Source organism: Odocoileus virginianus, chromosome 33, assembly GCF_023699985.2.
Source record: "Odocoileus virginianus isolate 20LAN1187 ecotype Illinois chromosome 33, Ovbor_1.2, whole genome shotgun sequence".
In the NCBI taxonomy this organism is placed as follows: Eukaryota; Metazoa; Chordata; class Mammalia; order Artiodactyla; family Cervidae; genus Odocoileus; species Odocoileus virginianus.
The window spans coordinates 17,762,830-17,786,575 of NC_069706.1; the positions used below are offsets into that span (position 1 = coordinate 17,762,830).

At 39.9% G+C, this 23,746-nt stretch overlaps 2 protein-coding genes across 3 annotated transcripts in view; one reads left to right on the forward strand and one right to left on the reverse strand.

The window, feature by feature from the left end:
* The first annotated feature begins 4,308 nt into the window (after window positions 1-4,308).
* The window catches only part of ACSM3 (acyl-CoA synthetase medium chain family member 3), a 52,865-nt gene continuing 33,427 nt past the window's right edge, over window positions 4,309-23,746 (forward strand). Inside the window, exons 1-3 of the mRNA XM_020873777.2 lie at window positions 4,309-4,457; window positions 11,490-11,759; window positions 12,548-12,758. Of these exons, the coding sequence (XP_020729436.1) occupies window positions 11,559-11,759; window positions 12,548-12,758 (412 nt within the window). The 5' untranslated portion in view covers window positions 4,309-4,457; window positions 11,490-11,558. The remainder of the gene's footprint in view (window positions 4,458-11,489; window positions 11,760-12,547; window positions 12,759-23,746) is intronic.
* Window positions 13,087-23,746, reverse strand: part of ERI2 (ERI1 exoribonuclease family member 2) — a 59,806-nt gene continuing 49,146 nt past the window's right edge. Inside the window, exon 9 of one of the 2 annotated variants that reach the window (XM_070460982.1) lies at window positions 13,087-17,004. In XM_070460982.1, the coding sequence (XP_070317083.1) occupies window positions 16,954-17,004 (51 nt within the window). In that variant the 3' untranslated portion in view covers window positions 13,087-16,953. Of the gene's footprint in view, window positions 17,005-20,990; window positions 22,599-23,746 lie in introns of those variants that run through there. The other variant, XM_070460983.1, reaches the window with a different exon arrangement.

Consider the following 23,746-nt stretch of genomic DNA (forward strand, 5'->3'; position numbering starts at 1 on the left):
GAAATACAAAAAACCTCGAATAGCCAAAGTAACCTTGAGAAAGAAGAATGGAACTGGAGTCAACCTGCCTGACTTCAGACTATACTACAAAGCCACAGTCATCAAGACAGTATGGTACTGGCACAAAGACAGAAATATAGATCAATGGAACAGAATAGAAAGCCCAGAGATAAATCCACGAACCTATGGTCACCTTATCTTCGACAAAGGAGGCAAGGATATACAATGGAAAAAAGACAACCTCTTTAACAAGTGGTGCTGGGAAAACTGGTCAACCACTTGTAAAAGAATGAAACTAGAACACTTTCTAACACCATACACAAAAATAAACTCAAAATGGATTAAAGATCTAAATGTAAGACCAGAAACTATAAAACTCCTAGAGAAGAACATAGGCAAAACACTCTCCGACATAAACCACAGCAGGATCCGCTATGACCCACATCCCAGAATTTTAGAAACAAAACCAAAAATAAACAAATGGGACCTAATGAAACTTAAAAGCTTTTGCACAACAAAGGAAACTATAAGGAAGGTGAAAAGACAGCCCTCAGATTGGGAGAAAATAATAGCAAATGAAGCAACAGACAAAGGATTAATCTCAAAAATATACAAGCAACTCCTCCAGCTCAACTCCAGAAAAATAAATGACCCAATCAAAAAATGGGCCAAAGAACTAAACAGACATTTATCCAAGGAAGAGATACAGATAGCAAAAAAACACATGAAAAGATGCTCAACATCACTCATTATCAGAGAAATGCAAATCAAAACCACAATGAGGTACCATTACACGCCAGTCAGGATGGCTGCTATCCAAAAGTCTACAAGCAATAAATGCTGGAGAGGGTGTGCAGAAAAGGGAACCCTCTTACACTGTTGGTGGGAATGCAAATTAGTACAGCCACTATGGAAAACAGTGTGGAGATTTCTTAAAAAGCTGGAAATAGAACTGCCATATGACCCAGCAATCCCACTTCTGGGCATACACACTGAGGAAACCAGATATGAAAGAGACACGTGCACCCCAATGTTCATCGCAGCACTGTTTATAATAGCCAGGACATGGAAGCAACCTAGATGCCCATCCGCAGACAAATGGATGAGGAAGCCATGGTACATATACACCATGGAATATTACTCAGCCATTAAAAAGAATTCATTTGAATCAGTTCTAATGAGATGGATGAAACTGGAGCCCATTATACAGAGTGAAGTAAGCCAGAAAGATAAAGACCATTACAGTATACTAACACATATATATGGAACTTAGAAAGATGGTAACAATAACCTTATATGCAAAACAGAATAAGAGACTCAGATGTATAGAACAGACTTGTGGACTCTGTGGGAGAAGGCGAGGGTGGGATGTTTCAAGAGAACAGCATCAAAACATGTATATTATCTAGGGTGAAACAGATCACCAGCCCAGGTTGGATGCATGAGACAAGTGCTCGGGCCTGGTGCACTGGGAAGACCCAGAGGGATCGGGTGGAGAGGGAGGTGGGAGGGGGGACCAGGATGGGGAATACATGTAAATCCATGGCTGATTCATTTCAATGTATGACAAAAACCACTGCAATGTTGTAAAGTAATTAGCCTCCAACTAATAAAAATAAATGGAAAAAAAAAAAGATGAAAAGGCAACAGACTAAAATGGGAGAGGATATTTGTAAATCATATATCTCACAAGTGCTAATATCCAAAATATATAGAGAATTCATATAACCCAGTGACAACAACAACAACAAAAAAACAACTAGGTGAAAAATGGGTACAGAGTCTGAATAGACATTTTCCCCAAGAAGACACAAAGAAGAGGGAAAGATGTTCAATATTGCTGATTATCAGAAAAATCCAAATCAAAACCATAATAAGATATTCACACCTATGACTATCATCAAAAAGATAAGGAGTAACAAATGTTGGAGAGAATGTGGAGGAAAGGGAACCAACCCTCTTACACAGTTTATGGGTACGTCTTACGGAAAACAGTATGGAGATTTTTCAAAAAATTATGAATAGAACTACCATATGATTCAGCTATTTTACTTCTGGGTATTTATCTGAAGAACAAAAAACCCCACTAATTTGAAAAGGTATATGCATCCCTATGTTCATTGCAGAATTATTTACAACAGAAAAGATGTGGAAACAACTTAAGTGCTTATTGACAGATAAATGGAAAAAGAAGGTAACAGATAATGGATAAACATATATATGTTCATATATGTGTGTGTGTTTAAATAGAATACTACACAATCATAGAAAGGAATGTAATCCTGCCATTAGTGACAACATGGATTGACTTTGAGGCATTACGCTAAGTAAAGTAAGGCAGACAGAATATGAAAAATACCATATGATTTTTACTCATGCATGCGTGGCTTCCCTGGTGGCTCAGATGGTAAAGAATCTGCCTGCAATGCAGGAGACATGGGTTCAATCCCTGGGTCAGGAATATACAACAAATAAAATAAGTGAAAAACACAGAGAATAAAACAGTGGTTACCAGAGGGTAAGGGGGTTTAGGGTAGGTGAAATGCAAAATTCAACTGTATGCTGTATGGATGGTAACTAGTCTTGTAGTAGTGATCATTCTGTAGTGTATATAGATGCTGAACTATAATGCTGTGTACCTGAAATGCATATAATTAAAAAAATATCAGGGCCCCAGAGATCTGTGGTACTATCATTAAAAAAAAAAAAGTAACATTTGTGTCATCAGAATCTCAGAAGTTGAGAAAACTAGGGCAGGTCTTTATTCAAAGAATGGTTAAAAAGTTCTAAACTTGGGCAAGAAAAATAAACTATAGAATTTGGCAATATATGAAAATAATTATACAAAAGGACCAAGTGAGTTTTATTCCAAGGAAGCAAGGCTGTTTAATATTTGAAAATCAATCAACATAATCTACCTTATTGACAGGGTAAAGAAGAAAAATCACACGATGGTGTTAATTAATGCATAAAAGACATTTGCCAAAATTCAAGCCTTACTGATGATAAAAACTCTCAGGAAAATAGGAATATACAGGAGAATTTCCTACACTTGGTAAAAATTTTTTGTAGATGCTCTTTATCAAGTTAAACATAAAGGACTGAATGTTTTCCCATTAGTATCAGGAACAAGGCAGGGATGTCTGCTCTCAGCACTCTTAATCAACATAGGGCTAGAAATTCTAGGCAGTCTTTAATAAGACAAGAAGGAAAGTAAAAGGCATATAGATCTGAAAGGAAGAAGTAAACCTGTCCCTGCTTGCAGATGATATAATTATCTACATGGAAAATCCCAAGGAATCAACAAGAACGACAACACACTCCTAAAACTAAAAAGGGACAAATAAATTCCTCATTTTGTTTAAGTGAATTTGATTTGGTTTTTGTCCTGTGTAACCGAGTCGTTTATCTTTTCATTTTCCCATCAAATATTTATTGAATGCCTAAAATTTGCCAACTGTTCTAGACGATAGTGATACATCCATGGAAAAAAGAATTGCTTATTTGTCAGGGTGGTAGTAAGAGATGTAAAAAGTTAAAACAGGGTAAAGAGACAAAAATGAGGGATGCTATTTTAGAAAATGTGGTAAGGGAAGACTTCTTTGAGAGGACATCTCATAAAAGAGGGATTTGGTGAAGGCAATAGTCCAGGGAAGAATGTTGTAGGCAGTGGGAACTGTAAGTTCAAAGATCCAAAAGCTGGAACACATATGTTACAAGGAAAGTGAGGGGGCTGATGTGGCTGCAGCAATGAGGGAGAAAAGGAGAGGGCGGTGGGTCAGAAAGGACACTGCGCCAGATCATGCAGTTTCTTGTAGTCCATGTAAAGACTTGAATTTTTACCTGGAGTGAACTAGAAAGTGTTGAAGGCTATAAACAGAAGAGCAAGCTGACACTATTTATTCTTAGTCCTGACCGGTTCAACAGGTCCAAAGATAAACATAGCAACTGGTTCACTGAGACCTAGAGCAACCTACACTGTAATTTCTTTCCTTTCTATTCAAAACCCCTTTGTTTTCTTTCACCCTTTTCTCTTTCCTTCTGCTGAGAGAAAATTCCCTCAATCCCTTCATGAAACTAACCCCTCCAGCAATTCCATGGACATTTTCCCTCTAATAAATACATTATTTTCCCATTCCTGCAAAAGCCTGTGGTATGTGTAAATTATTAACTATAAAAGGGATAAGTAACCTCAGGGGATTGTGTAAACTTACAGTGTAAACTTAGCCCAGAAAGTTTGCTCCTCCCTCCAGAATTGTCTTCACCAATCCAAGCAAGACACTTCTGAGCTTGACACCAATCCAAGCAAGACACCTCTTCCAACTGTCAGGCTATTCTCTCTTTTGGTTATTACCACCACCAAAGCAGATGCAAGAGTTCAAGTTTCAGGGATCCTCCTCTAGGAGTTAAGTCTGCCTCTGCCATCATCTCCAGCTGTGTCGGAATCTGTCACTTTAGTGAGTACCACCTTATCTGTCTTCTAAGTAAGGTTTGCTGGGCTGGCACATGTACTTTTAAACAAAGATAGCAAACAAACAAGACCAAGAAATCAAAAATGGTCTCACTGAAATCTTGGGTAGCTGGGGTGTTTCTATCAGAATTTGTCAGTTGTCGTGTAATACTATCGAGTAAGTGACCAGGAGTATGTACACAAAAAAGGCTATAAACATAGCAGCTAAGTTTTTCATTTTAAGCTTTACATGCTATTTAATTTTTTAAAAAACATGTTCATTTGTTAATTTCTTAAAAAATGTTTTTTAAAAAAATTCAATTGAGTCCAAGTAGCAGCTGAGTTTTTCACTGTACTGCTTAGCTCCCTGCCCTGCTCAGTGGCAAATAAGACTCCATCTTCTGCATCATCCAGGAAGTATGCAAGCTTCTTCTAGGAAATCTTAGGAAACATGCATGCAAACTCAAGGAAATAACCTGGGGGCAGCCACTTTTCTCCGCTACATGGTCAAGCGTAGATCTAAAAACTCTGTATAGAAGTTTTAAGGCAGGATCTTGTTAGGTTGGGGAAAATAGTGGGATTTTACCTTGCTTTCAGGCTATGTATACCAAGCCACCATTATTGATTGGATTACTTGATAGGAAAGATAGTTATGGAGATGTGGGGTGGTGAAAACTCTCTTGGCACTGCAGCTTATATGGATGTAGAGGCTACATTGCAGATGAGACCCTGAAAAGTTCATCTGACCAGAAGTAGTATTGTCTTTATTACAAGAGTTTTCTATGGCTCATTATAAAAATCCAGGCTCACACTGGGAAACTTATCTCAGCTCTATCATCTACAAAGAATACTAAAAGCCTAGAAAATGGACGTTATGAAAAGTTAAAATCACTGAAAAGACAGGAAAAGGACTTTGTTGGGGAAAAGGTGGTCTTAGTTTTGATGATAAAGATGTTGGGATTTTCTTTTTGGTAGAACAAAATGCTTAGGCCATTTTAAGCTCCAAATGCCTGGCCAATTTTCTTTTCAACATATGTTTGAAGGATTCTGAATGCAGTGGAGAAAATTGTTTGAAATTTTCACCTTAATTGCAAAATAACGAAAACAGTTCAAATGAAGATTGATAGGGGACTGGCTTAAGATATTATATCACAGCTGTTCTGGAATGCCATACAGCTATTTAAAAGAAAAAAGCAAAATAAGGAAGATCTGTGCACAGATATGGAAAATACTCCAAAGTTGTATTATGACAATAATAATAATAATAATAATAATAATGGGCAAAATTGTGTGTATTCTGGACTACATGTGGTATAAAAGTGGTGGAGAAAAAAGAAACTATAGTCATTTGCTTGGATATATATAAAGAAACTTTGAAAAAATATGTAGAATTAATAATAAGGTTTTCTGAGGGAATAAGGATGGGATGATCAAGACCTTCCCTAAGAAGAAGAAATGCAAAAATGCAAAATGGTTGTCTGAGGAGGCCTTACAAATAGCTGAGAAGAGAAAAGAAGCTAAAGGCAAAGGAGAAAAGGAAAGATATACCCATTTGAATGCAGAGTACCAAAGAATAGCGAGGAGAGATAAGAAAGCCTTCCTCAGTGATCAGTGCAAGGAAATAGAGGAAAACAATAGAATGGGAAAGACTAGAGATCTCTTCAAGAAAATCAGAGATACCAAAGGAAGATTTCATGCAAAGATGGGCACAATAAAGGACAGGAATAATATGGACCTAACAGAAGCATAAAATATTAAGAAGAGGTGGCAAGAATACACAGAACTATACAAAAAAGATCTTCACGACCCAGATAATCACGATGGTGTGATCCCTCACCTAGAGCCAGATATCCTGGAATGAAAAGTCAAGTGGGCCTTAGGAAACATCACTATGAACAAAGCTAGTGGAGGTGATGGAATTCCAGTTGAACTATTTCAAATCCTGAAAGATGATGCTGTAAAAGTGCTGCACTCAATATGCCAGCAAATTTGGAACACTCAGCAGTGGCCACAGGACTGGAAAAGAAAGGCAATGCCAAAGAATGCTCAAACTACTGCACAATTGCACTCATCTCACACGCCAGCAGAGTAATGCTCAAAATTCTCCAAGCCTGGCCTCAACAATATGTGGATCAAGAACTTCCAGATGTTCAAGCTGGTTTTAGAAAAGGCAGAGGAACCAAAGATCAAATTGCCAACATCCGTTGGATCACTGAAAAAGCAAGAGAATTCCAGAAAAACATCTACTTCTGCTTTATTGACTATGCCAAAGACTTTGACAGTGTGGATAACAACAAACTGGAAAATTCTTCAAGAGATGGGAATACCAGACCATCTGACCTGCCTCCTGAGAAATCTGTATGCAGGTCAAGAAGCAACAGTTAGAACTGGACATGAATCAACAGACTGGATTCAAATAGGCAAAGGAGTACATCAAGGTTGTCACCCTGTTTATTTAACTTATATGCAGAATATATCATGTGAAATGCTAGGTTGGATGAAGCATAAGCTGGAATCAAGATTACTGGGAGAAATATCAATAACCTCAGGTATGCAGATGACACCACCCTTATGGCAGAAAGCGAAGAAGAACTAAAGAGCCTCTTGATGAAAGTGAAAGAGTAGAGTGAAAAAGTAGGCTTGAAAGTCAACATTCAGAAAACTAAGATCATGGCATCCAGTCCTGTCACTTCATGGCAAATTGATGGGGAAACAATGGAAACAGTGAGAGACTTTTTTGGGGGGGCTCCAAAATCACTGCAGAGGATAACTGCAGCCATGAAATTAAAAGATGCTTCCTCCTTGGAAGGGAAGTTCTGATCAACCTAGAGAGCATATTAAAAAGTAGAGACATTACTTGGTCAACAAAGGCCCATCTAGTCAAAGCTATGATTTTTCCAGTAGTCATGTATGGATGTGAGTTGGACTGTGAAGAAAGCTGAGCCCCGAAGAATTGATGCTTTTGAACTGTGGTGTTGGAGAAGACTTTTAAGAGTCCCTTGGACTGCAAGGAGATTCAACCAGTCTATCCTAAAGGAAATCAGTCCTGAGTGTTCACTGGAAGGACTGATGCTGAAGCTGAAACTCCAATACTTTGGCCACTTGATGGGAACACGGACTTACTCAGTAGAAAGGACCCTGATGCTGGAAAAGATTGATGGCAGGAGGAGAAGGGGACAACAGAGGATGAGATAGTTGGATGGCATCACCAACTCGATGGACATGATTTTGGGTAAGCTCCGGGAGTTGGTGATGGACAGGGAAGCCTGGCGTGCTGCAGTCCATGAGTTTGCAAAGAGTTGAACACGACTGAGCGACTGAACTGATCTGAAACTGGGCAGCTATGTGATGGGGTGGAAGGCAGATTTTTCACTGTGCACCTTTTATAAATTTCTAAATCATTTGAAGGTATTATCCTCCAAAATTAAAAACAAAGTTATAACAGTAGAAGCAGTGTTGTGCTGTGCTCAGTCTCTGTCTGTGGCATAATGGACTGTAGCTGCCAGGTCTCTCTAGCCATAGGATTTCTCAGGCAAGAATACTGGAACCAGGTTGCCAAAAACTTAGTGTTGACTACTTAACTGTTTCCTTCCCATCGAAGGAAACACTAATTCTGTAAGAAGGAAGAGAGCTGCAAGATGTGCAGGATATAACCTGCCAGCAAATAGGAGAGAAGCTTTGTTCCTTCCACTCAACTGTCACTGCCAAACAGAATGATGTTTGAAGATTCAGGGGTTCATTTCTATTCTAAAAAGCAGCCTCTTCTAGAGCCTAAGAGAACTGCCAAGGGATCTCTGGTTAATAGTTAACACTTTTCCTCGCACAGCTTCAGACAAGGGGAAAGTGATGAGTAATAATTGACTAAACCTGAACTTTTAGAAAAATCTTATCCTGGGAACATTTCCTCTCAAGTTTCCTGTATATTAATGTCTCATATCACTTCAGTTCTGAGCTATTATCAATATAGGTTAGCACTATCAACAAGAATTTTCTGCAATGATAGAAATGTTTTGTGACTGCACTGACATATGCATGGTAGCCACTGGCCACATGTGGTTATTAGGCCCTTGAAATGTTGCTGCTGCTGCTGCTGCTAAGTCACTTCAGTCGTGTCCGACTCTGTGCAACCCCATGGACAGCAGCCCACCAGTCTCCCCCGCCCCTGGGATTCTCCAGGCAAGAACACTGGAGTGGGTTGCCATTTCCTTCTCCAATGCATGAAAGTGAAAAGTGAAAGTGAAGTCGCTCAGTTGTGTCCAACTCTTCGTGACACCGTGGACTACAGCCCACCAAGCTCCTCTGCCCATGGGATTTTCCAGGCAAGAGTACTGGAGTGGGTTGCCAGTGCCTTCTCCGTGAAATGTGGTTACTGTGGCTAAAGAACTAATTTTCAAATAATATTTAAATTAATCTAAATTAGCCACATGAACAGTGCAAGTCGTCGCACAATTCTGGTTAAAGTAGGAGAGGCACTTCTCAGGCCTACTATAATTCTGCTGTGTTGTGTGTGTGTGTGTGTGTGTGCGCGCTCAGTCCTGTCTGACTCTTTGCAACCCGTTGGACAGTTTGGAGTTACTGAAAAAAAAACCATGGTGTGCAAAGTTTCTGCCTTCTGAAGAAGTCATTTATTCATTCAACAGATACTTATTTAGCAGTTACTCTGGCCAAATGCTATTATAATTCCCATGAACATAATAGACAATGCCCATACCCTCATAAACTTTACATTCTAGTGCAAAGATTAGCAAACTATGGCCCATGGGCTAAATCCAGCCCTCCACTTGCTTTTGTACAACTTGTGAACCAAGAATAATTTTTGCATTTTTAACTATTTGGAAAAATAAAAAATGGAATAACAATTCATGATGAGACATATTAGTATTTTTAGTAACACAGTTATGACTTTATTTATGTATTTCAGTGGCTGCTATCTCAACTAGAATTGAGTGGAGCAGTTGAAACAGAGACCAAATGGCCCACAAAGCCTAAAATATTTATTATTTGACCCTGTACAGAAAAAGTTTGCAGACTCCTAAGCTAAAGGATAGTAATATGCTAGACACCATGATAAGCACTTTGTCTCATTTAATCTTTGGGACAACTCTCTGAGGGTGATTCTACTAGTCTCTTCATTGGTAAAATGTGAAACTGGGGTCTGAAAATGGGTATTTCTTTTTTTTTTTTTTTAAATGGGTATTTCTAATAAGCTTCCAGGTGATGCTGATATTGATTGTTCATGGATCATAACCTCCAAATCAGTGACTCTCTGCCTTGGTTGCACAGCAGAATCCTCTGAGGAAATTTTTAAAAATATGATTCCTAGGCTCTAACCCCAGAGATTCTGATTTAATTAAGACTCAGGCATCAGTACATTTATAAAACTTTCCTCATGATTCAAATATATAACCAGGTTTGAGAAGCACTGCTCAAATGAAATTCCATTGATCTGTAGACCAACATTCTAGTTCTAATTCTCATATCACATTAATGCAAGTTGCTTCCCTTCTGTGGGATCCTGTTTTCTTAGCAGGTGAAAAATGAGGAGGTTTAAATCAGATGATCTCAAAGGGCTTAATCTCATTGCCTTGTCAGGTCTGTCCACAAATAGATCAAAGGGTCAGACGAAGTACCCAGGTCTCCTTGGCTCCTTGGCTTACAGTAAATCTCAGTGAAATATTTGTTGAATTAATATCTTTATTATCATAATAAATCATTATATTAAGTAACCATGAGGATGCATTGAGTGCAACAATATGATGCCCAATTGCCAGGTCCATTTAGGGTTAAATGTATGGCTGGCATCCATTATTAATCATTGTTTGGAAATATATCAATACATAAATGCTTCCACACAGCTACTCTGCCTTACATACCATAAAGTTAGAATTGAAGCTAAAAATGATGATTTAATGATTGTGAGAATAGTGTTTCATTGCAGGAAATTTAGAAGATTACATAAAGAAGAAAACCCTTAATCCCTAAAACTGTTTTTAAATAGCCTCAATTATGAGACCTCAGCCAAATAAATGACATTGTGATCAAATGATTCCCCGTAGGAGGGAGGGCTGGGTGGCCCAGAGAGGCCCCTCCTACAAAAGGCTAAACTCTATTTTCATATCTCTGGTAAATGCAGCTCCAAGCCTGGAGGTAGTGTGCGCTCCTATCTGGAGCATGGGAATTATAGTCTATAAACTAGAGGACCTTTGACAGTACTTTCATGAGTAACTGGTACTTTGCTATCTCAGTTTCTTCATCTATGGGTTATCCATTGCTAAAAATTCTCAACATTTCTACACTCCTTTTGAAATCCTTAGATGAAAGAGATTAAAAGCTTAATTATTTGCTTTTATTGAGAGTAACTGGGTGACCCAGATCTTTTCTTTTTTAGAAATGTATATGGGAGGCACTAGCCCTTACTCGTCAGAAGAATGGGCTAGAATGAGACAGTTCTAGGTTCAAATCCAATCAATGCCTCTGTTACAGACTGAATGTTTGTATCCCAGTTCAAAACAGTTCTTATGTTAAAAGCTTTGACCTCCAATGTGATGGTATTTGGGGATAGGGCCTTTGGTAGGTAATTAGGTTTAGATGAGGTCATGACAGTGAGGCCCCTGATGGGATTAGTATCTTCCAAGAAGAGGAAGGGTTCTCTCTCTCTCCATCATGTGAGATCACAGAGGGACAGCAACCACCTGCAAGCTAGGCACAGAGACCTCATGGGATAACTGAGCCAGCCAGCACCTTGATCTAGGACCCCCTAGCCTCCAGAACTGTGAAAAATAGTTATCTGCTGTTTAAATCAGAGAGGACCGAGACAACCTCTTACTCATCATATTCTCCATCTGCAGAGATAATAGCATCCACTTCACAGCGTTACTCTGAAGATTTAATGATAAATTGTATGTAAGTGAAGCATTGAGCACAGTATTTGGGACATAGTGAGTTCTCAGAAAATAGTACTATTATGATAATAATAATAAAACTTAGCTGCTTGAGGATACGGCTGAAACAAATGCATGTCTTTTTGCTTGTCTTTTAGATGGATTGGTGTCTGTAGAAATCCTGGGTGCTAAAATACTTAGCCAGACTGACGTTAGCCCTTGTCACCATGAGGATATTACCTTGTGCCAAATATTTTCAGTGCCTAGCAATTCCTGGCTCTATGAGAGCATTGCATAAAGATTACAGAACAGTGACCCCTCAGAATTTCTCCAACTATGAATCCATGAAACAAGACTTTAAACTAGAGATCCCAGAGTACTTCAACTTTGCCAAAGATGTCCTGGACCAATGGACCAATATGGAAAAGGTATGGAGCAAGGACCAGTCAGACTGCAATTTCTTAACTGAGAGTGATTTTTTTCCCCCAGGGGACATTTGGCAATGTCTGGAGACACTTTTGTTGCTATGAGTTGGGGGAGGGTGTATGCTAATGAGTGGAGGCTAAGAGGTGCTGCTAAATACCCTGTAATGCATAGGACATCTGGTTCACCATCAAGACTTCCATGGTTGAAAAAGTCTGGGTTATAAAAATGTATGATTATAGGTTAATTTTTTAAAAAATAAAAAGGAGTAGGGACTTCCCTGTTGGTCCAGTGGTTGGGATTCCACCTTCCAAAGCAGGGAACATGGATCTCACATGTCATGGGGCAACTAAGCCTGCTGGCCACAGGCCACAACAAAAGATCCCATGTGCTGCAGTGAATATCCTGTGTGCCACAACGAAGACCTGAAGTGGCCCAATAAATAAATAAATATTAAAAATAAATAAAGGATTAGAATGAAATGTGAACCCAAGAATAAAAAATGGTAGGAAATGAGGCAAAGAGCACTGAGAGAAATATAAAGGGATGCAAGAATTCTACCTTTATGGAAAGAAAATAATCAGGCTAAATGAGAAATCACATGTACTGAAAGAAGTGACATGGCTCTCAAAATCTAGAAATAATGACCCCAGAGTTACTCCCAAATACTCCAAGTAAGTCCTAACTAAAGACCTGTGAATTTTCTTCAGAGAAAATATTACATTAAATCAGTTGAAATAGAATTTAGCTGCATAACCACCTTTAAATCTATGACTGGTTTGTCTTTCCTCAGGCTGGGAAGAGACCTTCCAATCCAGCCTTCTGGTGGATAAATGGAAACGGAGGAGAAGTGAGATGGAGTTTTGAGGAACTAGGCTCTTTATCAAAGAAATTTGCAAATATACTTACAGAAGCCTGTGGCCTGCAAAGGGGAGATCGAGTAATTGTGCTTTTGCCCAGGATCCCTGAATGGTGGCTTGCAAATATAGCCTGTCTGCGCACAGGTTAGTAGTTTTGGCATTGCAATATTTAAAGTATGGTGGGTGAGAGATTTTACAAAACATCTAAGTAATCATGAGACATTTATTTTGGCCAATTATTTGAAGAACTATAAACAACATGGTATTATTCTCAAGAACCTTAGAAATGTGTTGGAAACATGCCGTATCTTTTGACCTAACTATGAGTTGGGCTTTTTTTTTTTATAATGAAATAGTTTAAGTTAATACCAATCAACAATCGAACACCTATATATCAACTTCTTCTCTCCTCCTATAGGATCCACAATCATCTGCAACTCAATCAGTCACAAACTCAAGGAACCCATCCTAGTTCTTGCATCAAAACTTTATTCCTCTCATGGTTAATTATCATTCATCTAGTACCCCAGGCAACTGTGACTCCTCCTTCCTAATCAGTTCTTACATCTTATAAATTTGACTTCCTATGTGGCTCCAAAGTACCTCCTCTTCTTCTCCAACTTCCCTTTTCTCACTTCATTTTTACCATCTTCTGAGTGGATCTAGAACACACATGTTATCTTTTTATTTTGTTGCTTGATAATATTTAATAACTGTTTGTTGCCTACCAGATAAAATCTGAGGTGAACTGTGGAAGGTTCTAGCTATCTTCCATTTGTTTTTCTCATTTTCCCACACTCCTACTCTTCAGCCATCTCAAATAGTTTCCTATAAGGTCTGTGATTTTTCTTGTCTCCTTGATTTTGTGCACACTATTTCCTACGCTTAGAAAGCCTTTCATTCATACCTAATCCCCTGGACAACTCCTATTAAACTTAAAAGTCTCAGTTCTAATGTCACCTTCTCAGCAACATCACCCTGATCTCCCCAGTCTAGGTGCTTTCTCTTTTGGGCTCCCCTAAAGACATAGTGTGTGTTTCTAATTTAACTTGTACTGTATTATCTGGGCATACTATTTGTTTATAAATCTGTCATTCTCATCATTTCACTTCAGTTCAGTCGCTCAGTTGAGTCCTACTCTTTGCAACCCCATGAACTGCAGCACGCCAGGCTTCCCTGTCCATCACTCCTGGAGCGTGCTCAGACTCATGTCCATTGAGTCAGTGATGCCATCCAACCATCTCATCCTCTGTTGTACCCTTCTCCTCCTGCCTTCAATCATTCCAAGCATCAGGGTCTTTTCTAATGAGTCAGTTGTTTCCATCAGGTGGCCAAAGTATTAGAGTTTCAGTTTCAGCATCAGTCCGTCCAATGAATATTCAGGACTGATTTCCCTTCGTATTGACTGATTTGATCTCCTTGCTGTCCAAGAGACTCTCAAGAGTCTTCTCCAATGCCATAATTCAAAAGTATCAATTCTTCATCACTCAGCTTTCTTTATGGTCCAACTTTCACATCCATACATGACTACTGGAAAAATCATAGCTTTGACTAGATGGACCTTTGTTACCAGAGTAATGTCTCTGCTTTTTAATATGCTGTCTAGGTTGATCAAAGCTTTTCTTCCAAGGAGCAAATGTCTTTTAATTTCATGGCTGCAGTCACCATCAGCAGTGATTTTGGAGCCCCCAAAAATAAAGTATCTCACTATTTCCATTGTTTCCCTGTCTATTTGCCACAAAATGATGGAACTGGATGCCATGGTCTTAGTTTGCTGAATGCTGAGTTTTAAGCCTACTTTTTCACACTACTCTTTCACTTTCATCAAGAGACTCTTTAGTTCTTCTTCACTTTCTGCCATAAGGGTGGTGTCATCTGCATATCTGAAGTTGTTGATATTTCTCCTGACAATCTTTATCCCAGCTTGTGCTTCATCCAGCTCTGCATTTCTCATGATGTACTCTGCTTATAAGTTAAATAAGTAGGGTGACAATATATAGCCTTGATGTATTTCTTTCCTGATTTGGAACCAGTCTTTTGTTCTATGCCCAGTTCTAACTGTTGCATCTTGACTTGCATATGAATTTCTCAGGAGGCAGGTAAGGTGGTCTGGTATTCAGATCTCTTTAAGAATTTTCCACAGTTTGTGGTGATCCACAAAGTCAAAGGCTTTGGCATAGTCAATAAAGCAGAAGTAGATGTTTTTCTGGAACTCTCTTGCTTTTTCGATGTTCCAGTGGATGTATAGAAAAACATCTATTTCTGCTTTATTGACTATGCCAAAGCTTTTGTGTGAATCACAATAAACTGTGGAAAATTCTGAAAGAGATGGGAATACCAGACCACCTGACCTGCCTCTTGAAAGCCTGTATACAAGTCAGGAAGCAACAGTTAGAACTGGACATGGAACAACAGACTGGTTCCAAATAGGAAAAGGAGTACGTCACTGCTGTATATTGTCACCCTGCTTATTTAACTTATAAGCAGAGTACATCATGAGAAATGCTGGGCTGGAAGAAGCACAAGCTGGAATCAAGATTGTCTGGAGAAATATCAATAACCTCAGATATGCAGATGACACCACCCTTATGGCAGAAAGTGAAGAAGAACTAAACAGCCTCTTGATGAAAATGAAAGAGGAGAGTGAAAAAGCTGGCTTAAAGCTCAACATTCAGAAAACTAAGATCATGGCATCCGGTCCCATCACTTCATGGCAAATAGATGGGGAAACAGTGGAAACAGGGGCTGACTTTTATTTTTCTGGGCTCCAAAATCACTGCAGATGGTGACTGCAGCCATGAAATTTAAAGATGCTTACTCCTTGGAAGGAAAGTTATGACCAACCTAGATAGCATATTGAAAAGCAGAGACATTACTTTGTTAACAAAGGTCCGTCTAGTGAAGGCTATGGTTTTTCCAGTGGTCATGTATGGATGTGGAGTTGGACTATAAAGAAATCTGAGTGCTGAAGAATTGATGCTTTTAAACTGTGGTATTGGAGAAGACTCTTGAGAGTCTCTTGGACTGCAAGGAGATCCAACATCCTAAAGGAAATCAGTCTTGAATATTCATTGGAAGGACAGATGCTGAAGCTGAAACTCCAACACTTTGGCCACCTGATGCGAAGAGCTGACTCATTTGAAAAGACCCCGATGCTGGGAAAGATTGAGGGCAGGAGGAGAAGGGGACGACAGAGGATGAGATGGTTGGATGGCATCACCGACTCAATAGACATGGGTTTGGGTGGACTCCGGGAGTTGGTGATGGACAGGGAGGCCTGGTGTGCTGTGGTTCATGGGGTCAGAAAGAGTCAGAGACGACTGAGCGACTGAACTGAACTGAATGGATATTGGCAATTTGATCTCTGGTTCCTCTGCATTTTCTAAAACCAGCTTGACTATCTGAAAGTTCATGGTTCACGTATTGTTGAAGCCTGGCTTAAAGAATTTGGGGCATTACTTCGCTAGTGTGTGAGATGAGTGCAATTGTGCAGCAGTTTGAATGTTCTTTGGCATTGCCTTTCTTTGGGATTGGAATGAAAACTGATCTTTTCCTGTCCTGTGACCACTGCTGAGTTTTCCATTGCTAGCATAGTGAGTGCAGCACTTTCACAGCATCATCTTTTAGGATTTAAAATAGCTCAACTGGAATTCCATCACCTCTACTAGCTTTGTTCGTAGTGATGCTTCCTAAGGCCCACTTGACTTCTGGCTCTAGGTGAGTGATCACACCATCATGATTATCTGGGTCATGAAGATCTTTTTTGTAGAATTCTTCTGTGTATTCCTGCCATGTCTTCTTAAACTCCTCTGCTCTGTTAGGTCCATACCATTTCTGTCCTTTATTGTGCCCATCTTTGCATGAAATCTTCCCTTGATATCTCTCATTTTCTTGAAGAAATCTCTAGTCTTTCCCATTCTCTTGTTTTCCTCTATTTCTTTGCATTGATTACTGAGGAAGGCTTTCTTATCTCTCCTTGCTATTCTTTGGAACTCTGCATTCAAATGGGTTTATCTTTCCTTTTCTTTTAGCCTTTAGCTTCTCTTTTTTTCTCAGGTACTTGCAAGGCCTCCTCAGACAACTCTTTTGCCTTTTTGCATTTCTTTTTTTGGGAGGGATGGTCTTGATTACTGCCTCCTGTGCGATGTCATGAACCTCTGTCCATAGTTCTTCAGGCACTCTGTCTATCAGATCTAATCCCTTGAATCTATTTGCCACTTCCACTGTATAGTCCTGAGGGATTTGATTTGGGTCATGCCTGAATGGTCTAGTGGTTTTCCCTACTTTCTACAATTTAAGTCTGAATTTTGCAATAAGGAGTTCATGATCTGAGTCACAGTCAGCTTCCGGTCTTGTTTTTGCTGACTGTATAGAGCTTCTCCATCTCTCGCTGCAAAGAATATAATCAACATAGTGATTAGTCATTCTCATAGGACTGTGAAAAAGCTTCTAAAAGGCAATGATATATTCATCTCTGTGACTCCAAAGATTGGCTTACAGTAAATTTCAGCGAAATATTTATTGAATTAATATTCTTATTATCATAATAAATCATTATATTAACTTTCTTAATTTACTATAATCATTACTTGCATTTGAGGAGAGCTATATGCTCTAATCTCATGTGTACATGTAAATTATTCACTGGAGTTGCACAGTCTACTTTTGCATAGTTTTTTTTAACAAAATGACTGCTTTCATGAATACTGTTAAGCTCACTCTCTTAATAACACAGGGCTTCCCTGGTGGTTCAGTGGTACCTGTCAATGCAGGAGATGCAGTCTCAGTCTGGGTTGGGGAGATACCCTGGATAAGAAATGGCAATCCACTCCATTATTCTTGCTTGGGAAATCCCATGGACAGAGGAGTCTGGCGGGCTACAATCCATGGGGTCACACAAGTGTTGGACACAACTTAGCAACTAAAAAACAGCTTAGTAACAGACTAATGTGTGTGTGTGTGTGTGTGTGTGTGTGTGTGTACTATTTATTTATTTATGGCTGCAGCAGGTCTTCTTTGCTGCACGGACTTTCTCTAGTTGCAGAGACTGGGGGCTGCTCTCTAGTTGAGGTATGTGAACCTTCGCATTGTGATGGCCTCTTTTGTTGTGGAGCGTGGGCCCTAGGGCAAGAGGTCCTCAGTAGCTGCGGCTCAGGAGCTACAGAGTGCGGGCTCAGGAGTTGTGGCACACGGGCCTAGCTGCTCCAAGGCATGTGGGATCCTCCCAGACTAGGGATCAAACTGGTGTCCCCTGTCTTGCAAGGTGGATTTTTAACCACTGAAGCACCAGGGAAGCCCCATTAACAGACTATTTGATTGCCAGGACTAGAAATCCATTCATATTAAATAGTTCAATAGTGAAGAAAAATTATTGAATATTTACTGGAGAATTTTACAGGGGAAAAAGTGCAGAAAGAAAAACTTGTCTCTGTAAGAGGACAGGCTATTCAGCAGGCAGTTTCTGTCTCTACTTTTTCTGCTCTGAAGCTGCTGCATGAAGGGGGACCCCTTCCAGGGCCCAAAACTAGGCTTTTGTCTAACACTTGGAAATGAATTGTCCAAGGAGACATATGTGCTGACAAAGCAAGAGATTTTATTGGGGAAGGGCACCCGGGTGGAGAGCAGAAGGTAAGGGAACCCAGGAGAACTGCTCTGTCACATGGCTTGCAGTCTTGGGTTTTATGGTGATGGGATTAGTTTCTAATGGGTTGTCTTTAGCCAATCATTCTGACTCAGAGAACTTCCTGGTGGTGTATGCCTTGTTCAACCAAGATGGATGCCAGAGAGAAGGATTCTGGGAGGTGGTCAGACATGTGGTGTCTCCTTTTGAACTTTCCCGAACTCTTCCAGTTGGTGAAGGCTTTTTAGTTCTGTGTTCTTTACCAGAACCTCCTGCCGTAAAACAACTCATGCAAATGGTTACTATGGTGCCTGGCCAGGATGGGCGGTTTCAGTCAGTGTGCTTCCCCTAACAAAGCCACAGGGCCTCTTGTCTCTGATTCTCTCAAATTCCTGCTCCTTTGACCTCTTCTTTCTTGCTAAGGAATAATTTCTCTTCATTTTGGTTGGTACATGGTTTTGATTTGCCAGACAAATATCTCAGGTCCTAACCTATGTCACATACACTAATCCACTCAGTCTCTTAAAATTTAAGGCAGAATCTGATTGGCACATCTTAGATTAGGCTAATCAGAAGTGACAGAGGCAGCTTCAACTGATAAAGCTTGGTTATTGGGGCTGTGGGCAGTAGGAAGGCAGGTTCTCTTAGAATGAAGGGGAATAAATGGTAAATCTAATATACTAACAATGCTAGTCTTCATAGTAGAATTAAAAATGAACTTATAGTTATTGGATTTCTTAATAATTTTTCCCTTTTAATAAAACAACTAATTTTTTCAAGTAACCTCAGCTATTTATGTATTACATAGGGCTATATGCATGTGACAAAATGATAAAGAAATGCAAAGGAATGGTTAACACAATATTCTGGATCATGACTACCTGGTAATTTGGGGCAGAGCTCACAGAAGGCTTTAAACATATTGTTAAACTCTCTTTTTAAAGCTAGATGGTGGGGAATTCTTATTTTCATATTTTTTAAAGGGGATACACTACATAAACTCTGTTGCGCAGTTGGTAGTTTTTGCAATAAAATATGAAAAATATACAATTGAACTGTGCCTTTGGAGGAGTCTTAAAATGTTTGGGGATGCATTACTAAAGGGTATAGTAGTGAGAAAACTGTTACTGTGCTTTCAAAAAAGGAAAAGTACATAGTACTAAAGAGGGATAATGTTACAATATAGCATTCGAAATCAGAATTACTGGAAACTTGGGAGAAATATAAGCTCTTCAGCTCCATTCAAGATTTACCGAATCTAAAACTGGGGTTGAGATATAAAAAACCTAGAAATATGTTTTATGAAGCCCTGCAGGTGATTTTGGTGCATGTCCAAGTTTGAGAACCACAGAACTAGAAGAAGTAAGCCTCTCTCTTTCTGGGGGCCTGGAGAATGACAAGAAAGACCTTGGTAAACTAGCAGATTTTGCTACTGGTCACTAACCAGCTTATGTTAGTGTGTGGAGAGTGGAGCTCTGCATCTTAGGACAGGCCTCTCATTATCCTGTGTATGATACAGGGTGTATAAAATTACCAATTTATTAATTTGCCTGAAGGGCCAAAAGACTCTGGCAGAGTAGCCCTCTCTCCCTGCTAACAGACCTACATAAGACAAAATTAAGCCAGAAGTTTGTTTAGCGGACAAAACAAGTAACTTTCATAATTTAATTTATTGGCACTGGGGTTTGAAAGTTCAGTTTATCCACCTCATCTTATTATACCCATCATCCTTTCAAGCAATAAGTGTTTACTGGTCACTTGCTATGTTTTAGGAGCTGTCAGACAGAGTTAGGAGTCAAGTAAACACAGAGTTGATAAGTGTGACAAGTGCTATAAAGGAAACAGCACAAGAGCCACTGTAATGTATGAGGGGTACTACTATAGACTGAGAGAAGGTCAGGCACATAATTTAAGCTGAAACTGAGGGATGAGGCAGCCAGAGGGAGAAGGTATGGGTGATGGGAACATTCATTCTAAGCAAATGGAAAAGTTTCTACAAAGGTCCTGAGGCAAGAAATAATTTGTAGATTTGAGAAAATGGAAACAGTGCAGTGTGAATATAGTTACTGGCTAGGGGCCACCTCATCCCAGGGACTATAATATGTAAAATCCCTTAACAGAGACTTCTCCTCTAGACAGGCTTAGATGAGTACTATCAGGATTTCCTCTAGTAAGTCTCCTTTTTCTATGTTCTGTGGCTGCAATATCCCTTTCTGAAACCAGTTTTATATTAATATATTATATATAAGGGTATGGCTTAATCTTGCTGCTCTGTGAATCATTATGTCTGTTTATATTGACTATGAATATCTCTATTCTATTTTATATTGAGTTTACAGTTTAGCTCTTGGAAGGCAATCTATTTCCCTTATTTCCAAGTTCTTAGAGAGATATGCCTATAGTCTCCAGGGCCAACAACAAACTCATCATATTTTCGTTTTCAAACTCTTGCATATGTATGGTAGGTCAAATTCCTTTACAACAGAAATCTAAGTATATAATCATTAAAAGAAATAGTAATTGCCAAGAATATGTTCCTTTAAGTGACATTTACCACAAAAAGCTACTATCCCACCCAATCTCGGCCTACAGGTCTTGAGGAAGTTTATATAATACTTGTGGTCCCTCCGGAATTATAATAAACATTCACTCATTTTGAAAGATTGTTGCTGAGCCGTGAAAAGACACTGGGATTCTTGGCCTCCGGAGGAGAGGAATTCATTCCGAGGCCAGTGACGAGGCTTGATCGCTCAGAGTTTTTGTGGAATAGAAGTTTTATTAAAGTATAAAAGAGATAGAGAAAGCTTCTGACATAGACATCAGAAGGGTACAGAAAGAATGCCCCCCTGCAAGCCTTTAGCAAGTATGCTATATACCTATCAGCAAGCTGTTAATTAGAGAAAGGAGATATCCTAAAATTCATAGAGGCACCAGGTCCCTCACCCACAACATGTATTTTAAGGTAACATTGGCACCTGGTGAGTCATCCCAGGCCATAAAATGATTGACATGAATCTTGAAGAAAGACAGGTTCCCAAGTAAATATATAGTTTTATTAACATAGATTAGGAGAACAATGTACGAGTAAAACATACAGGTTTTTGAGCCCTCATCATTCTGAATCTTAAGCGAAGTGACTTGAAGAAAGACAGAGTCTAGGGTAAATTACATAGTTCATTAACATATCTTAAGACAAACATTTCCATAAGAAAAAATGCATCGGTTAGTTAGCTCAAGATTTGAGAAAAGTTAAGTTCGGGTGGAGCCAGGTGTCATCATGGCAACACAGAATTTCAAGAGAAACCTCCTTCTAATTTTGTATAGAGATGGGGAAAAAAATCTGACATTTGTTTGTTTCCTCCTGCCGCTTAAGAGAGAGATAAAAATGTCTGACACTTGCAGGCTATTTCCTCTGTTTGGAGACCCCTGGGCTTCCTGCCTGTTACTCTCTCAATTTGCTCATTTTATCATCACAAGAGCCTTATGATTAGGAAGAGAAAAATCTCATTTTATAAACAGAGAAGGGAAAGCTTTCATAGTTGGGGAAAAAGGAACATTAAGTCATTTGCCCAAAGGCATTCAGAAACTCAGTGTAGAGCCCAGTACACCCTCTAGAATTTTCTAGAACTTTTTATAAAATTTGAAAATAAAAACAGTTCTTTAAAAATCAACTATATCTCAATAAATTAAAAAAAATCATCTAGATGTGGTAATTCAACATCATGGTAGTGTAAGATGTTTCCTTTTCCTCTCCCCTTCAATTTGCAACAAGTAAAACATGTAACTCTACAAAGGTTCCTCTGCCCAACACACCAGGATACCAGAGAGATCCACACATCTGTACATCTGAAGGTGGATGGAAAAGTACATAGGAGGTGGAAGCAAGGGAACAAGGTGGGGGAGTGCCCATAATCCTGGCTCTCCGACCACAGAGGATAAACACACATCTGAGAAAGAACTCAGTGGTAGCTGGGGAGGTGGTGTACACAACTCCAGCTTCCCAGTGGCAGCAGTACCTGCAGCTAAAGGGAACCAGGCAGCAGCGGCAGGGCCTGCAACAGCCCGACCAGCTACAGGGGTGCCTAAGGCTCCAGCACCCCTGCACAGGGCAGCAGTGCCTGCAAACCTGGCAACCCAGTGGAGCAGAGGTGCCTGCCATCATGGTGCATCCAGTGGTGACATGAGCAACAACAGCCACACTTACAGCAGAAGGCACCAAAGACTCCAAAGGCACAAGCAGTGACGATGAGGGCTCCAGGCACACCCCTGACAGAGGTAATGAGGGTGGAAAAGACTGAGTCCATAGCACCGTCAGAGGCTGGTCAGGTTAGGGAAAACAAAGACTCGTGTTGTAGTGCCACCTGCTGGAAAACAAAAGACGGTCCTCTAATTACCAATGTATTGAATTTTTAGGATCAAAGTAAACAAATCTTCCCAGGTGGCCCCTAGTAGTAAAGAATCTGCCTGCCAATTCAGGAGACACAAGACATGCTGGTTCAGTTCCTGGGTCAGGAAGATCCCCTGGAGTAGGAAATGGCAACCAACTCCAGTATTCTTGCCTAGAAAATTCCATGGACAGAGGAGCCTAGTAGGCAAAGAACTCAATAAATGATATAAAGAATGCAATAGAAAGCACTGGAAATAGAGCAGACCATAAAGAAGAAAGAATTAGCAAGCATGACTTCAGAAATCTAGAAATGATCCAGACCAGAAAGGATAACTAAATTTTATTTTTTTTAATGCAGAATTTCTAAGAGATCTATTTGATTCCATTAGGAAAGGCAACATAAGGAGGCTTCTGCAGAAAAACTAAAGCTGAGGGAGTCCATCACCTCTACACCTGCCTTAGAGGAAATGTTGAGGGCTTCTTGAAGATGGCAGAGTAAGAGTACATGGCAGTAATATCCTCCATGAACAGATCAAAAATACATCTACTTGTGGAAAATTCTCACTGAAAACTAATTGGAAACTGGCAGAAGGACTTCTGTACAACCAAGGCTATAAGAAAGACACACATGTAAAAGGGTAGGATGGGAATAAAAGTGATTGAGTTGGGGCCTGTGCCCCTGGGAGGGAACTTAGAAGAAAAAGGAGATTTCTTGGGTGGACACCTGCCCTAGGGAGTGAGTAGGTCAAGTCACAGACTGGGCATCTCAGCCCTGGGGACCCATATGGAGGAGGCAACACCCACTAGCTGCTTGGAGAACTATTGGTACAGATAGAAAGGCTGGAGAAGCTTAGATTCCTCTCATGAGGAGCACACAGATGCTGGTTTGTCCCTGGGCAGGGCAGACAGAGGTCTGCCCTAGGGGTTACCAGGTTTTCTGAGACCACCCCATTGTGCACCCTAGTCCAAGGTGACCAGTTTCCCCTCATTCCACACCACAGCATGGCACTAGATATAGGGCAACCACAATCCAGGAAAAGACATGACAATAGGCTACATCTAAGTGGAGCCCCAGACACCTACATAGACAGAATACTGGACCTCTAGACACAAAAGCCCTACTTC